The 18,418-nt window shown below is 33.9% G+C and overlaps 1 protein-coding gene across 3 annotated transcripts in view; it reads left to right on the top strand.

Moving 5' to 3' along the window:
• Positions 1–17,320, top strand: part of LOC148952252 (TBC1 domain family member whacked-like) — a 50,868-nt gene extending 33,548 nt beyond the window's left edge. For all 3 annotated transcript variants that reach the window (XM_089089695.1, XM_089089694.1, XM_089089696.1), the window contains exons 6-9: positions 4,094–4,321; positions 7,527–7,641; positions 9,403–9,566; positions 14,829–17,320. In XM_089089695.1, the coding sequence (XP_088945821.1) occupies positions 4,094–4,321; positions 7,527–7,641; positions 9,403–9,566; positions 14,829–14,918 (597 nt within the window). In that variant the 3' untranslated portion in view covers positions 14,919–17,320. The remainder of the gene's footprint in view (positions 1–4,093; positions 4,322–7,526; positions 7,642–9,402; positions 9,567–14,828) is intronic.
• The last annotated feature ends 1,098 nt before the right edge of the window (positions 17,321–18,418 follow it).

Raw genomic sequence — 18,418 nt, 5'->3', positions numbered from 1 at the left:
CACTTATGAGCACCAGTTGCTTATGAATAGACCAAGAAGTTGAATTAAAAAAAAGGAACTAGTTAGGGGTTTACAGAAAATGGAAAATATACAGTGAACTGCGATCAAGACTCAGCTACGCCCAAGTTTAACTATTTTTATCAACCTCTCAAGTGAAGTGGCTTTTTGGATGTATAGGCTTTACTTTTTTGACAAAATCGAGAAAAAAATGCTTTTGCAGATACTTGGAATTTTTATAAATGCTCTCTAAAACGCCCCCCCCCTCCTTTGAAATCAGTGTCTTTATTCTCATTCTATAAAATGGATTAACTGCTTTATAATTAGATATCTGTTATTCGATACTTTAGATCAATTAATGTCTTAAGTATGAAGCATCCAGTGATTGTTGTCTATTTTTGTTTAACGTCATTTCACATAGGATTTGTTTAGAGTCTAAACTTTAGACTTTTCACTTGGAGGAGTCCTCGGTTCTCCAACTTTAGAGGAGCGTTAACGATATTCTCTTATCCTCTTGATAAGGTCAGACACTGTGAAAAAAAGAATCTTCGAACGTATGAAAATGGTTGCTTCTGATAAGAAAAACAAAATATTACTGTTTAATGTTATTTTCATATGAGTGCTGTCTGTTTTTCAGTTTTGTCTTTTTTTATGTGAAGCCTTTCTTAACATATCAAATTAACTCACACATAAATAATAAAATAAAAAGACGGTGTGAGGGTGGTAACAAGAGTGCTAGAACTCTAAACATAAACTGGACAATGGACCATTAGACGTAATTGTCTCTTATTAGGTTGCTAGCTACCGCTGCGACCCGGATCAAATTAACTCACACAGAAATAATAAAATAAAAAAATGGTGTGAGGGTGGTAACAAGACATAGATCTGTGAGGGTGGAAAATGGACCTGCCTCTGCAACATACCCCGTTCTGGTTTTAAAAATACCCTTACTATAGTGTGATTCTTGTAATGTTTTTTCGTGACCATTTTAATTCGTTCTGGTTTTAGATAGCCGGTTGTTGTGGTGTAATTCCCATACTGTTTTTCAGTGACCATTGTCAAAGATTGAGAGACCGTTTTACCCCTGTGTATTGGCATAAATGTGATGTGTATTGAAACATGGCTGAAAAGTGGTAGTTATGCATATCCAATAACTGCAGGGACAAAAATCTGCAACTGTATTAAATGAAAAAGGTTGTAAGGATAAAGACATTTAAAATATTTTATGTGCAGTTCATATAGTACTCCTAAATCTAAAACACTTGTCTTATTTTTCAGATCGTTTGTTTTCTATTTTTTACCTTAAAAGTCTTACTATCTTAGTTAAAAAACATATTTGACTCTTAACGTTGCCAATGTTGTAAATTCCCAACCAATGAGACACTAAGGAGTGGAATAAATCACTACACTGAAATGCTTATTACGGAAGGTAAAAGTTCTACAAGATATGATTTTTAGATTTTGACTGAATGTAGCCTTTCAAGAGTAAATTTTATTTATCTTGTCGCGGCAACATGATGCGGCGCAACAACCATTGGTAGGCCCCGCTAAATAAAGTGTTGCTGGAGGAATACTTTGGTTCTCTTTATTTGCCATCGATTAAAGGCTGTAAATGTTGGCAATAAATTAGTCATTTGGGGTTGGAGGCACTTTCCGGTAGTAAATATAAAATTGCTCTGTATTCTTTCGCCATCATAGCCAAAATATTTGTTTCAAGTAATAAAAATTATTCTTTAAGAATAAGCATTTTACAAATAATGACGAGGGTTGGGAACTATAAATGGAACACAAGGGGCAACAGGCCTACCTTTCTTCTAAAAAGCTGATTTTTTTGGCACACTTAATATCTAAAACCTAAAATCATAAAGAGATAGAGGAGACATAATCATAACCACACACATAGACAGCCAAGGGAAAGGCTGCCGAAGTGTTACAGGAGGAACTTTAGGTTTCCTTTCAGTGGTATATAAGAGGAAAAAAATATGATCACTTGTTAAAAGTGGAAGTAAAATCAAATGAAAAATAATTATAGTATTCTTCTGTTATCAGTAAGGAATCTTCTTGAAGTAAAGTCTATTCATATTTCCCCTAGATCGAAATTTAGAAAAACTCAGAAATGGATTTAGAAGTAGAAAAATTAGGATTCCAAAAAGGAGTATTTTTACATGATGTCTGAAAAGTCCATCTATGATTTCTTTTTGTGATTTTTATTGGATTTGGCATTTGATTTTCGGTATTACGGACTGGGACAGAGGAAGGGTATCACACATGCCTCCTACACTTTCAGAGTTTTCTCATCGCTAAATAAATTGGAACTAGTTCAGAATATGTGTGAAAATGACTAAGTAATTCGAGGCTAAAATTCACCAACTCCAAGCTATGGTTCATTTCAAGGTGTAAATTTTAAAGTAGCACAGAATCAAAGTATTGTCCATTTGTATTATTGGAGGTGTGGAGTGGGCCATGATCCCTCCCATACCCTTACCCCTCGTCCCTTTAACTGTTCTTTTTTAGCAGAAAGGTAGGCATATTGTACATTGTTTGAATAGGCACGACTCAAGGATTTCTAGTCTGAATAATTGGGTGCTAAAGTTGGTCAGTAGCCCCTGCACTCCCTTCTCTACTTGGAAAAGAGCTGTTGGCTTTTTTTGGCCGGAAACTAATAACGAGCGAGCCACGACTAACAATGCTGTTGTCCATGGTAACCCATGGAACAGTCAGAACTTCTCACCGTTAGTTATCGACTAGTTTGGGATAATGTTTCCTAAAGAGCTCACCTAAATTCACTTCCCAAAATATCTCGTCATTCGATTTTTTTTTTTGAAAAAACAGCTACGGGAGGGTCAGCACATATTTTTTCTCCTTACTATAAACCACAGTTTATAGTATTATCCAGTAATTTTATCGCAGATCATTTCTAGTCTTCGTTCTCGGTGCGAACATAAAGCTCCTCTTACTTATTTCTTCACTTATGGATCAGTGTGTTTGCGTCTATCAATGAGAAATGGTTACAAAGTGCATTATTCGTAATAGCGGGTTTCCACTTATTTCCGATTGTTTCGCGTCTGACTTGTCTACCCGTGAACAGATCTGATGCCGCATATGTTTATATCTGCAAAAACGTTCTCCGGAGCACTCGCACCCCGGTCCGGGTTTTTATATATTGGGTGAGATAGGGAATGATCAGACTGGATAATTATATAAACTGTGCTATAAACATTGCCTTTGAAAGTAAGTTCCGCATATTTACCGTATCCTTCGGGTTCTATTATTAAGGTTTAATCTTAACACCTTCCTTAAATTGTATTTACCAGCTTCTATGGTTTCATCAGTCCTCAGTTTATTGGCGATTGGCTCATTTTCTTGCTCCATCGATTCGGTACCGCCTCCAGAAGATTCCTTTTATTATCATTAATTTTGGATCGCCACCATCATTCCTATATCTTTCCTATAGATCTCAGAATTTGTATTTTCTCGCATGGGGATCTTATAGGTGCCAAAATTGAGGTTTTGCTGTTCAAAATGGTACAAAACAGCAGTTGACTGTGACGTGATCTGTTTCACGTCATAAAAAAGGACACTAGGATATGCTCATTTCTGTTCAAGTTGACCCTCTTTCGATGTTCTACCACCACTAGTTCAGCACGATTACCCCTGGGGAAAAAATAGAAAAAAAGAAACATCAGTGCTACCCATGCTCAAATAGGATTTTCCTGGTTCAAGGTATGGGACTGTAACCCTCCAGTTCAAGATTTTCGATATTGATTTTTTTATGCTTTAGTTTATATGTACATTGAAGTTCATTTTTCAGGGTTTTCAAGCTCTCTTCTGAATTCTGGAAAAAAATTTTCTCTTAGTTACAAATTACTGTTTAGTTGAATATGGATAAAAATCATTATTTTCAAACTAGTGGTTGTATTTGAAATATTTATCACTTGACAGTTTCTTAAGAACCCTTTTCAAGTTATTGTGGGTCGTGGTTTGCTCTTTACTAGGTTTTAGCTGCTCCTACAATCATGATGACGAATTTGATTTTCTTTTGACTATTAAAAGGTTAAATTTTACCAACCTTTAATTGACTTATTTATTTTTGCAGGCGTACTCAATATTGAAACCTTATGAAGGGTATTGCCAAAGTCAGGGACCCATCGCATCCGTCTTACTCATGCAAATGCCTTCGGAAGCCGCATTTTGGTGCCTTGTTGCCATTTGCGAATTCTACGTTCCTGGCTATTATGCCCCTGGCTTGGAGCAGTTTCATGTGGATTGTAATGTTCTAATGGCATTCCTGAAGAAAACAGCCCCTGTTGTTCATAAGCATTTGGTAAGCATCTATTTAGGTCAGGCGTTTACGCAACTTTCCCTTTGCAAAAAAAAGACTTTCTAATATTATTAAATGATGCTACATTAAGTCCTGGTCCGCTGTATAAAGTCAGGGTCTGTCTTTTGTCATAATTTTTTTTTTTTTTTTTTTTATCTTGAATGTTTTTCTTTTATTTGGTTACTCTGCTCTTGTGAAGTTTTAAGTTTTATGTACTCATGTATGTTGTGTATTATCTACTTTTTTTCGTTATACTCCACAACTATCATTTTTGTATATGATGTGGGTTAAAAATGAATTATTATTATTATTATTAATAACAGGAAAAGCAGAATATTTGTAAAAAAACTAAAATAAATAAGTTATTAACTAAACATTTTGAGTAACTAAATGAAAGACGCGGTGTAAACAGGAGTAAGAAAGAAAAAACAATAGAAAGTGGGATAAAAACCATCAAAGCTAAAAAAAAAGGATCCTAAAATGACAAAGAAATGCAGAAAAGTAAAAAAAACGAAGAAGCATAAGCTATTAGATGAACAGTTTTGAAGGCATGTCTCTCACTTTCTCTGAAGGGTTGTGCAAAGCTTTTACTATATCAAGTCATCCTAGTTTAAACCCGAGCAAACTTCAGCCCTGATTGTGTTTCGACCCTTGTTTGACTCACCGGGCTTTGTGGATTAAATTACAATTGGGAAATAAAAAGTTGTATTGATTTTCAGGCTTTGAAGTTTATTTAGGTTACTTCCGCGATTGGCATAAATGGTAACGGGGAAGTAGTTGCATCTTGGTAATGCTAGTTTTAGTGCCAAGGATTTAACAATGTTAGTCAAATGACTATACCTAGTATTTTGATTCACAATTTGTACTTTTTATTAAGTTTGCAGTTAGCGACCAAATGCTATTAGCCGAAAAAACGCATATGGTTTGTGTAGGAAGAACATCTCCCTAAAAGGATGTGTTTTGATGAAAACTGCTGAGTACAATAGACAGACGTTTGATTGATCTATGAAAAGATGGAACACGGAAATATCAAACGAAAACTCATTCAAAGAGAAATTTAACATTCTTGGGCCTCGTTTAAGCAACAAAAAAAGAATTACCACAAAATATGTTTTTTTTTGTCGCCATTACGTGCTGAAAAAGACATCAATGGCTCGACTATGGCAATATTTTTATGTTCAAATATCAAGAGGGATCTGACATATTGATATAAAGGGGGGGGGGGTATTTCACGCTATCTGAAATTGGACAAAAGCAAAGAAACGTAACAGCAACCTCGTCTATAGCTATTAGAATCTCCATTTTATAATGATCACTCATGTGTGAAGAGGCTACTGAGATTATTTATTATTATGAACTTATATAAACGGTGTTCAATTGACTTAACAAGAGAGCCCCAAAAACAGGTTTTGACAAACTTCGGATCAGACGCAAAATGCTCTTTGTTTCCTAAAGTCTCTTACCAAATTTAGATATTTCAAAAGGTAGTGGAAGAAAAGGTTATTTTGCAAAGGGAAAATACACACACGGTTCTAGGGAAATTGCAAAAATCATAGATTGTTCCTAAAAAGATTCAGAACTTTCGAGCTTTGAGTTTGCCAAAGACCCTGCATTACTAGTCTCTAAGTATCAGTAAATTCTATTGGAAAACCGTAGAAGATTTAGATTTTCCATGGGTATGAACATGGTTGACTGTGATGACAATAATAACTCGGGAAGTTACGTAGTTATCTTCATTTGGGTTTTGTTTTTAAAGGGTTACATGTTTAAAGATTGTCAAAAGATACCCCAACATAGCTGAAATTCTGTGCTGTTGATGCATTCATGAACTAAATTTTAGGTGTCTAATGTTTTATGTGTTGTTCGCCCCCTCCCTCTCCCAAACATAGAGAGGACGCTTGGAAGTCACTTAAAATACTGTTTAAACTCTTTTTATTTTGAGTCTGTAAGGTGTTTTGAGTTTAAAATTAGGGAATCCGGCTTCAGAGATAGTACTAACACCTTTAGTGCTCTGAGACTGAAGTTTGAAGTTGGTAACACACTTATTACAGTTAAGTTACGAGTCGGTTAATTACAGTTAAGTTAATTACAGTTAGGAGTCGGTTAATTACAGTTAAGTTAAGTACAGGTAGGAGTCGGTTAATTACAGTTAAGTTAAGTACAGGTAGGAGTCGGTTAATTACAGTTAGGAGTCGGTTAATTACAGTTAAGTTAAGTACAGGTAGGAGTCGGTTAATTGCAGTTAAGCTACGTACAGGTAGGAGTCGGTTAATAACAGTTAGGAATCGGTTAATTACAGTTAAGTTAAGTACAGGTAGGAGTCGGTTAATTACAGTTAAGTTAATTACAGTTAGGAGTCGGTCAATTACAGTTAAGTTAAGTACAGGTAGGAGTCGGTTAATTACAGTTAGGAGTCAGTTAATTACAGTTAAGTTAAGTACAGGTTGGAATCGGTTAATTACAGTTAAGTTAATTACAGTTAGGAGTCGGTTAATTACAGTTAAGTTAAGTACAGGTAGGAGTCGGTTAATTACAGTTAGGAGTCGGTTAATTACTGTTAATTTAAGTACAGGTAGGAGTCGGTTAATTACAGTTAAGTTATATAAAGTTAGGAGTCGGTATTGGTCTCAGTGGAAATGGACAAACTGCAACTCAAACCAGACAAGGCACGATATTTTGCAGCACATCAAAGGCATAGCCTCTGAGGGCGCTGCTTCCTTGAACACCACATAAAGTATAAAGTGAATTAACAACCGTTGTTGTCAATCTTTTGGTTTTGGGTGAATCATATTGATTTTTGTATGTAATTTTTTTTGTTAAAGTTAATGAAATACAGCAATACAAACATCAAGAAAACGAAGAGAAAAAATATAAGATTAAGGGAGGTGTCTATTATTTGTACTTCTTTGCTGAATTATTGATCGGTCACAGTCTTTGTAAACTTGTGTTTTTTCATTGGGTTGTACTTCATACTTTAGTCTATTTACCTATGCTTTTTACGATCAGATTTGTGTTTGATAATATAAGCTATTAGTCTTGACTATTTCAATTCATTTTTTGATGTAAAACTCTTGACACTGTTTTTGAAAAGAACGCAATTAAGATTATCTAACTTCAGATGGTAGGATGCTGTGCCTGATACCTGCTGTAGAGATTAACCTATTTTATCTGTAAGCTGTTTTCTTATGTAAATAACCTGCCATTTCAGGAGAAACAGCGAATAGAGCCAATTTTGTTTGTGACAGAATGGTTTATGTGTGCCTATTGTAGGTCACTTCCTTGGCCGTCGGTGCTAAGAGTATGGGATATGTTCCTTTGTGAGCGTAAGTAGCTATGTTCTTATACTCTTCTTTTTATTAGCGAGAAAGAGAAACTGAGAAGGAGAGGAAGAGGGAAATGGAGAGAGAAAGAGAGAGAGAGAGAGAAATAATGAAAATGAAAAGAAGGTATTAAATACCTCCTTCGATACTCTTTGTAACATTAGGCCTTGAGTCTTCTTTAAATATTTATAGGCTTCAAGCCTCTTTTGTGAATATTTCGCAGTGCAGGATGTACACATTCTAATTCTTAGAAACAGCAGTCTCAAACTTAAACCAGCGTAGTTGTATTTTAACTTTGATATTTTTCGTTATATTATGGCTTTCTAAGCGTAATTCCTTGTAAATCATTGAATATTTTTCGTTCAAGCCAACTGTCTATATACAGAAACAAGCTAAAAGAGATAAATAAAAGTTAGAACATAATTGTGGTTTCATTATTAGACAAAGACAATAATAAAGAAAGCTAATTTGCTAAATATCTTCCACTCAGCCAAAGATGCAGGTTTATCAATTGTGTAGGTACTTGTTGGAGATTCGTTCCAAGAAGGGTGTATCAGTATCATAATCTGCTATCTGTTAATCAAAATTGACAATATTGCTATCCATACATGTGTAGTGAGAATAGTCCCAGTTTTCTTTACCAATATCGTACATTACCTCGGGTTAAAATTATCATTAATATTCTGAATATGTATTATTCTAATATCATAGATTTAAGAACATAAATGATACTTAGTGGACTGCGTTTTATAATCATAACAAGCCGTTATTAATATAAGGATATGCCGTGCCTTTATGTAGCTTGAATAAACCTCAAATGAAACACAGCTTATTGTGACTGGAGTATATGGCGTGTCGATATCTAGTTTGAGTGGAAAAAGGAAATGAAACTCGAAACCCAATCGTAACCCAAATTATCCCATCAAACCTCAAATCTGGCAGATTCTATCATTGGCTAACTTTCTTCAGATCAATCAAACAGTAGTGGTCATTTCAGCTAATAATTGTAAAATACAGACTTCCTAAAGTAAAACATAAGGATTGCAACATTTACATATGTATTAATCTACACTAATATATTACCTCTTATAAAGTTGGTTAAAAGTTGCTCTGTTCGGGAGTAATGGATATCATATTTCTTTGCATAAAAGCTATTGTCAAATTATTGCAAAACAGTCATTTTACTTTGGCACGGCGACTGACTTCATTATAATAGTTCATTGCTCAAAAATTGAATTTTGAGGGTGCAGTGTCGCTAATTGGCGAAAATGAAGATAAATAAAAACCGTATTTTTCAAAATCTTGGGGAAAGGGAATTTTGTTGATTTTCGATTTTTTTTCAATGACAGTACCAAAATAAAGTATATTTCAAAATCTAGTGTGGTTAGGGTGCGGAAAACTAGGGGGTCATCATCCCCCTCCCTCTATTAGCGCCCCTGTGAGGGTGTGTTCCGGAAACCAATTATCCTTAACAAGAATTAATTATTTGTTATCACTTTCGTCGTAAAATTAAAAAAACGACAAATTCATCCTCTTATCTGTTTATAACAAGCTAAAGGAGCTAATAATACAATCTTTTATAAAAATGTCAGTTAATCTGTTATATGGTGTATAACAGATCAACACAGATAAAAAAAAAGATGATATTTAACAATATTAGATAATAATATCATTAATGATGTTTGTGTTCTGCAACGCTGGAACTCCTTATAGCCGTTTTTGTGTGTGTTCGGTACGACAGTTTAAATATTCAAAATTTTTCAGGGATCAAAGTGTTATTCCGTGTAGCTTTAGTGCTCTTGAAGTTCAGTTTGGGACGGGGCAAAAATTTGAAGCTATGTCCTACAATGTATGAAACCCTTCAGGTATTGAAGCAACTGCCAGATGAAATAACGAAGCCAGAGTTTCTCATTCCACATGCAGAAAAGGTGAATTCTACTCTTTTTTTTATTAGTTTTTGCTATACTATATTATAAAATCCTACAAACTTAGAAACATTGGTGCATAGAATTAGTGCTTTAGCTATCTTTGAATTTTTTGGAGTTTGCCTGAATTTCTCTGGAATAAAATAGGGTTCTGTAACCACGAAAATTAGCGCTAATGAGAATTAACAATTTAAAGGAAAATTTCGATACTTTGAAATTTCGTCTTACCCTGTTTTAATCAAAATTGTTCTTTTTTCTTCAAATCTTTCAAGTGTTTTTTTTTGTATTGTAATCTAGTCCTTTATTTAGTTTGGCATTTCTCCTTTTTCTCAGTCTTCTCGCCCTGCCCTCTTGTATCATAATATATTTCTTTTGCACATTCCTCTCCTGTAAATTTTCCCTCTGCTAAACATTATTAGCATATAACATTAACATTATAAGGATTATTTAGCCAAAAAAAAAAAAAAAAAGAAAGAAAAAATGGATGAAGAATCAACAGAAAATAGGCAGAGGAAAAATGAATCAGCAGAATTGTTAAACATTAACAATTCGCTGATTCAAAGGAAAGCTTTCAAAGGAAAGACACTGACACTTTCAAAGGAAAGCTCCACCTTCTCAAGTTTTTTAGTGCCATGTGTTTTTACCTTATTTTCATGCTGATTTTCCAGCCACGTTTCTGGTTTTGATTTAGCGCCCACTACTCTGAAAAGCTGTATAATATGAAGATCTTTTTCACCAAAATTGAATTTTCCATTTTTCTGATTTCTTAAGAAATCAGAAAAAACAGCAAATAACAGTTTGTTATTTGCTTTTACGTTGGTGCTTTTTTAACAATTTTTGGGGGAAATTTCGGTGAACTCATTTTCTTTCGAGAAAATTAGGAAATTAGCCTATTTTATCTCCAAAACCTGTATAGAAGTGCAGTTTGAGCAACAGGAAAAGCCAATGCAAAACTAAAAGTGGAATATAGTAGTGAAACAGTGACTTGCTTTAAAAATAATACACTTTTAAAAGTATTCTATGTTGAGGAAGACTAGATCCGAGGTAGGATCAAATATGAGAAATAGACAAATTAGGGAAGAAAAAAGAGGGAAAAGGAGAGGAGGATAAACAATAGGGTTATAATAAAAAGAAGTATGTTTAGTATAAGGGACAGGATTTGAAAGCCTTGATCATTTGAGATCACACCCTAGGGCAACATATAAGCTCTTAGACTCCTGTAGAATTATTGATGCATTTTTTTTTATTTCTGTATATCCACACATATTCCAAATAACAGTACTTACAAAAATAAATTTAGTTATTGTTTACTGTAATATAACTGACATGACTTGGTCAGTTTTCATTCGTAAGATGCACGGAATTACTGTATATCTTGTAGCTAGCCTTAAACTCAATTAATAATCGTCTTAATAAATGTAGTTTCTAGCTTGCGATTAAGCTCCAAACACTAAGGAACTGTCTTAGTAGGCCTTTGTGTCGTTAATTGTGGCTATATTTGAAGTAAAACATAGGCTGCCCAGCAGGTAAAAATCCAGAAATCTAGCAGTTTCCGATTAAAATTACTTCTGAGTATATTTTATAAATACCACAATCGGTGTTTTTGTTGTTGTTAGTACAGTTGCAAAAGAATAATTAAAATATTGCTTGGATATTCGTAGGAAGCCCAATTCACACATAGTTGTAGATAAACCTTGGTTCATAAGCGACTAGAGTTCTTGTCCTAGAATAAAAAAAAAACAGATCACTACTGTTAGCTGTTTCCTTCTTTTTGGCTTTGGGACTCCCTGAAGTCTGGATGGAGGGGGGGGGGATTGTAGACCATCATGCCACATCTATATGGAGCATAATTTGTTGTTTTTAAAAATGAAGATTTTAACCTTCAGTAGTAAACATCTCGAAGTTTGATTTATAACTTGGATGCTTACTGTGGTAGATGCAAAGAATAAATGGATTTCTATATTACATAATTTTATATGACACATTTAGCTATATATGGAATGTTTCTATATGTAATATCTCTATATTATATATATATATATATATATATATATATTTCTATATTAAAAAATTCTAATAAATTTTTCTATATTACAAGAACGGTTACTCATATTTTGAGCACATTCCTCCTAAAGGCAGCTTTTTGTAAAAAAGATCCCATTTTGTAAAAAAGATCCCAAACTCAAGGAAATTGAAGGAGAGATGTAATGTTTTAGTTTTAGATGGCGTGTGTGCTCGAATAAAGATTGCCAGTTTTAGCACTTTGTATTATATAATCTCTAATTCCTTTGAGACTGTTTGAACAACTGAATAGAGTGCAAATTGATTAAATGCATATTTTCTAAATGTTCCAATGAGCCTCGGTGAATGTAACCTGTTGAGTTGTTGATTGCTAGTACTATTCCTTATATTCAGGTATATTCCGACCAAATAGCTCGTACTAATGAAAGTATGTTTGAGAAAATTTGCCTAATTTATGAAAAATGAGGAGAACAACCCGTAAAAGCGTAACAATCTTGGTGAAAATTATAGTATGAATTCAGTATATCAGAGAACACTATTACAGAGATTTCAATCCCTTATATAAAAAACGACGAAATTTTGTATTTTCCAGGATATTTTTCCGATTGTCATGGATGCGTGTTTTTTGTTTTCTTTTCTAGTTTTAATTGTATTGGACAAGGGATCCTAGAATATCGGAAAGGGGCTCATTTGAACAGAAATCGAAAGTTCTAGTATATTCTTTTAGTAGCAAAAGAGACTGCGCCTCCAACAAAATGGTGGTTTTTTTGCGATCTTGTGGCGCAAAGCAACAATCTCGACCAATCAACTTTGAATTATCAAATATGTATATTGATCTTCCCAGTCTCAAGACTATACTGCCGCGGTCGTTCGCAGTTGTTCGTAAAGATGCTTAAAGACTGCAGTTTGTGCTCGAACTTTCTAATTTTCAGTGAGACGTTAGATATACGTAGAAGCAGGGTTGGTGGTGGGGTAGAACTTGGTCCCTAATCTTGTTTAATTCCGAGGAATATTTTGGACAAAGTCTGTAGTTTGGGTTCTGAAACTGTAGAAACACGTGAGATGTAGCATAAACGATTACATTCATCTGCGTAGCTTCACAAAAGGGAGAGAGAGTTGGGAGGGGACATCCAATAAAAACATTTTCTCCAAGATCTCCATTCGAAAACCATGGAAAGCAATGACCCTGAAAATCAAATTTAATCTTTCAGACCCCCCCCCCTCACACACACACACACACTGAGAAATATTTGAAGCAGTCCATTTTTACAGGTATGATTATTATTCTTGACGCATAATATGTGAATATTAATTTTGAATTTAAAAAATAGGGTTGAAGGTGGGCGTGGTACCCTCCCTGACATTTAAAAAATCCAAGGTTCAAACAGCTCGTAGCAAAAAAAAATATGTAAGTAAGAAGTGACTCTTGACAATAGAAACCGAAACTTGAGAAAATCTAAAAAAGTTTTTACGTTAATATATGCAACAACAAAGTCTACTATTTATGCTGATCCTAGATATTGAAACTTCATCAAATTTGAAGTTACTTATCCAAAGCTATTAGCTAATGAAAATTAGAAATTGTAGAAAAGGGGCTGAAACTCCTCAAAAAGGGAGCAGTCTTCATAAAAATTATGGTATGAAATTCAACATGTATCAGAACCCTAAAGCCAGTGTCTACAAAATATGAAAGTTCTTATTCTTCCAGAGAACGATGGTCACGCAAGTGTGTTTATTCACAGGGGTAACCGTATCAGACTGGTAATTATGGGCTATTTAAATAGGGTTCATTGTAATGAAAATTCTAAGATCTAGGGCCCTTTTCCAATAGCAAAAAAAGATCGCGCCTAGGAAAGTACAGAATTCTAGTATTTTGAACCGTAAAACAGTTGTTTCTTCCCAAATTCTGCCGAAATTTTATGGAGCAAAAATTCTGAAAACTATTTAAAGGGTATCAATATAGCCTCCTAGTCTCAGAGGCCATTTAGGTGCGTGGTATACCATTCGTCCCCAATATTCTCCCCATAGAAAATTGCTACTGCAGAAAATTCACCCCCCCTCCCAAAAAAAAGAAAATGTCTGTATACTTCCCAATAACAAATACTATACGTAAATAATGGGCAAATTTCATGACTTACAAACCTTTCCCCAGGGACTGTGGGGAGCCATGTTATCCCCAAATGCATAGTTAATCGACTTTTCAACTATATTGATCAAAATTACTATCGCAAAATTTTGATCGGATGACTGAGAAAAAAAGGGGGGGGGGGTGGCTAGTTGCCCTCTAATCTTTCTGGTTACTTAAAAAAGGTGCTAGAACTTTTAATGTCCATTCAAATGAGTCCTTTCCCGATATTCTAGAACTATTGGTTCGGTGCGATCACCCCTGGAAAAAACAAAAAAAATAAACACGCATCCGTGACCTCTCTTCTAGCAAAAAATACGAAATTCCACATTTTTGCTGAAGGGAGCTTGAAACCTCTAGAATAGGGTCCTCAGCTGAATCTGGTGGTGTGCCCTCATTAAGATTCCTTGATTTTTAGGGAGTGTTTCCACCCTTTTTCGAAAATCAGGCAATTTTTTTCTGGCTCGTAGCTTTTGATGGGTAACACTAAACTTAATTAATTTTATATATTTGAAATCAGCATAGGAAACGAAATCTTTTGGTGATATCAAAATTCTGGTTTGTAGAGTTTCGGTTACTATTGCGCCGCGTCACTCCTTACTTACAGTTCGTCACCACGATCTGTTTGAAACACACATATAGACAGTTTATCCGATAAAAGTAGCAGCTATCGCGTATGGAATGGTTGCACCATTTACTAGGTGTTGGAATATTCCTTCCTTTACACGATGGGTCAGTGGCGTCAATTTTTGGGGGGTGGAGGCAGGGGGCCTGTTTCTCCCGGTTGTTGTTTTGCCCACATCCTTATATTTTGAAAAACACCTTTTTATGGGAGGCATTTCATTGAAAAATTTATTCAACAAATGGATAAACGATAAATCCCCCCCTCTAAATTTTGTGGATTGACACCTCTGCGGAGGGTGTACATGAGGCGTAAAAACAAGTTTCAGATCAACATTTCAAACTCTCTATGAAACTCATTCAGTTCATCTTCTTCAGATGAATTGAGTGAGTTTTCAGATGATTTCGGGTTTAACCCTTGACCTTCCTTCTTTTGCGTGCGGAACTCAAGGAGGCAAAAATTGTCCCTTGGAAAATAAAATATTTCTTAATTTCAGATAAATATATCAGTGTTTGATATTGAGAAGGAAAGACGGAAGCAAAGAGAAAAACGGCTAAAGGGAAATTCAAGAAGTAATGGTAATTGAGTGCTGTGATCCTTGTCGTTTTCTGTTTTAGAGGTAGACATTTTTTGGTGTATCTCAGGGTTAGCTAAATCCTATGAGCTTGGACATGTTCCGGTGCTTTCGTTTATTTGCAAATTCAGATGTTCTACCCCTTAATGAATGTTTGTAATTATTCAGGGGTACTCTAATCAAATTTTGGCGCTGATCTGGCGAGTAACTTGTATAATAAAAGCATGGCAGTAATTCTGAATAATTATATCATGGCTTTGCATATATAGTCTTGTGAACTCGATAATCTTACTTTGATTTAGTCTGTTATGATATTATTGTCCTAAAACATCATATTAATTTTGTAGATTATCTATTAGAGAGCAAAGTTATGAGTTCTAAATGTATGCTTTTAATTGAATAATTATTTAAGATTTATGTGAAAATTTTAATCCAGGACCTACCCACTAGTTCGGCGCCATAATTGATTTGGAGTAGTGTCAGTTTTGTGATTTAGTTGTATAAATACGGTCTTTTGTGGATAGAAATTACCGAAAATGGTGTGCTAAAGTAGAATTAATGTATACTTTTGTTTAGACTCTATTTTAGTAACCTTATGTTGGAGCAATTTATTGTAGCGGAATTTAAAAGTCAAAGGTTATGTATATTCTCCGATTTCTGGTCGTAAATGTGAGGTGAGGAGGGTAACAAAGGGCTATTGTTGATTTTGAAAGGGCTATATTGAAAGGGCTATTTGATTTTGTTCACAATGGTTGTCGTTAATACCTGTGTTATATTCAAAAAAGCTAATTTTTGTTTAAATATTTTTGTATAGTATTTAACAATCATATTAGATTTAGTTTTGGATCTTATTCCTTTGTATATATTGCACAGTGGTCGTATGACGCGATTTCTGAAACTCATATATTTGAGTGATTCCCAAAAATTTTTTTTTGCTTTTTTTTACAGAAAAACAATTTATGTGAAAAATTTTACGTTTTTGTAGTTTAAAAAAAAAATAAAAAAATGTAAGCATTTCCTGCCTATGTGAGAAAAACTTCTAAATGCTCGTTTAGAGCTCAATGGTTCAAGACCTAGAAAACTGTATGAATGTCTAGTGATTTTCTCCAGGATTTTCTTGGAGTTCGAGGAGAGAGAAGTTATAACTGAAAGAAAAATTATATGTACTAACAAAAGTCTGAAAATTTCAGACAAGTGTTTTCTCCAGGGTTTTCTTGGAGTTTGAGCAGAGAGAAGTTATAACTGAAAAAAAAATTTATATGTACTAACAAAAGCCTGAATTTTTTAGACAAGTGTTTTTCTCCAGGGTTTTCTTGGGGTTTAAGGTGAGAAAAGTTAAAACTTAAAAAAATGTATTTACTGACAGAATTCTGAATATTTTGGTTCAACATCTAGAAGTCTTTCTCAAAGGAGAAAAAAGAAAAGGGTATTGTAGAAAAAATCGTAACAAAGGGGATAAAATATAAAACAATGCTGTACAAAAAAAAATCTTACATCTGATAAACTAAAGTTTTTGTTTCAAACAGATCTGAATTGTTTATATAAGCATCTGTACCACCGTATCAAATTTGTTTAAAAGCAAGAACTTTAGTTTAGATTTTTTTTTTTTCGGGTTTGCTTGCTTGTTGTTTTTTTTATTATGTTTTAATTTTATTGCATAGTCAAGGTTAACTTTTTGATTTATTTTTTATTTTTTCTATTGACAAAGGTTTTTGGAAATGGAGCTAAAATATTCGAACCACGAATAGTATAACTACATATTTTTTTAATCTTAAGTGTCCTAATTAAAAAGTTTAAGTGCTTATTGTTTTTACCTTTCATTCTAATTATAAATAGAAATACCATGTTATCAGAGATTTTCTTTTCTACATAAATGTATATTAAAGAGAATAATAAAACTTACAAAGTGATAATTTTATATCAATAAATCAAAGAGCCGAATGTTTTATTGTCAAATTTTGGGATAATAATAATAATAAAAAAAATGATCGCTAGGATTTTTTGCCCCCCATAGTTGTCGGCTCCAATGGTTAAGCTGTCTAAAGAAAAACACGATCGATAAAAGAAGAAAAGAGGATGCTTAGTTTAACGGGTAAATTCTTATATCTACAGTTGTTCTGAAAATTCGTGCACTTTTCTTTTAGCTGTATATTTGTATGATCAATTTGAAGTTTGTGCTCTCAGAGTGGCACTTTTTCTTTTGTATTCCCTCCTTTCCTCATTTTCATTGCTGTTATCTTTTTTTATTGCCTTTTCTATGCAATTTATTTGATTTTGTTTTTCGTCTTAGACGGAGTCCTATGTTATTGTATTTTTACCAAATAATCCTACCAAATTTTGTTGATCGAAGTAATGAAACAATCTGATTGTATAACTAATTCCAATTAGTTGTTTTTTCTAATAAATGTGCTAAATTTTGATTTATTATTTTTCTGAATTAATACATCAGTAGGACAAGGAGACAAATTAACGCTGTGAATGCCTCAAATCCCTTGAGAAAGTGAACCAAGGCTAAAGAAAGGTCCTTCGGCTGTTAATCCACATTCTGAATGATGAAACTAAGCTGTAAGGCCACACACTCTTTTTAAGTCAAAATACTCCTTTTTGTGAAATTGAAATATATCAAGCACCTATATGATTTTTTGAAAACTGATATTAGCTATCTTTTTTAGACAACGCATTTCAAAAAAAAAGCCATGAAGAGTTCTATATTCTATTCTTTCTAGTGATATTTGGGGATCACTGCACGATATGCTGGCAGATTATCGTGCAGTGATGCATAATTTTACTTGGCATAAAATACTAACACCTGCAAGCTAACACCTTGAGGTGCTGGTGCGACCTTGGGCTAAGGATAGTTTCGCGAAACTATGAAAACTGAAAACTGTTTTACTGAAAACTGATATTGCGATAGTGCGTTATTGTAAACGTTATCGCGATAACGTTTGTAAATAAGAAATAGACAAGGGGACAGGCCTTAATTTTTGCGGGAACTGATGAAAACTCCGAAATTGAAACTGAGAACCAGAGCTTTATTTTTATTAAATAAAAAACCATTGCCCTATATTATATATTGTGTATTATTATACTTTTTATTTACCTTTTTTTCCCAATTTTTTTCTGATTTCCAAAACCCTGTGGAAATTAATTCCAAAGGTACCGACTGGCATGATGCGTTGAAAACAATAGCTAATGGAAAGCGTTTCCTTTCCATTTCGTAATGGACAGCGTTTTATCGAATAGTAAACTCCCAAAATATAATGAAAAGATAGGGCATTCCATTTTAGGTGAAAAGGAAAGGTCTCATAAAGAAAAATTCCCAAAACCTACTCATTCTAATTTCTAAGGTTTTCTGGAGTGAAAGTCTCTTCACTTGAGTTCGAATGTAAAGCTCCAGTTTTTCACAACATCATGTCCATCATCGGTCAATATAAAGGTTAAACATTACCTATGACTTTAACGAAACTAAAATTTGATTGAATAAAACGCAATAGCACTAATTTTGATGTTTT

The sequence above is a fragment of the Artemia sp. Qi Xiang Cuo genome, chromosome 5 (genome assembly GCF_049724085.1).
Source record: "Artemia sp. Qi Xiang Cuo chromosome 5, ASM4972408v1, whole genome shotgun sequence".
In the NCBI taxonomy this organism is placed as follows: domain Eukaryota; kingdom Metazoa; phylum Arthropoda; class Branchiopoda; order Anostraca; family Artemiidae; genus Artemia; species Artemia sp. Qi Xiang Cuo.
This window is presented reverse-complemented; position numbering and strand designations above follow the sequence as displayed.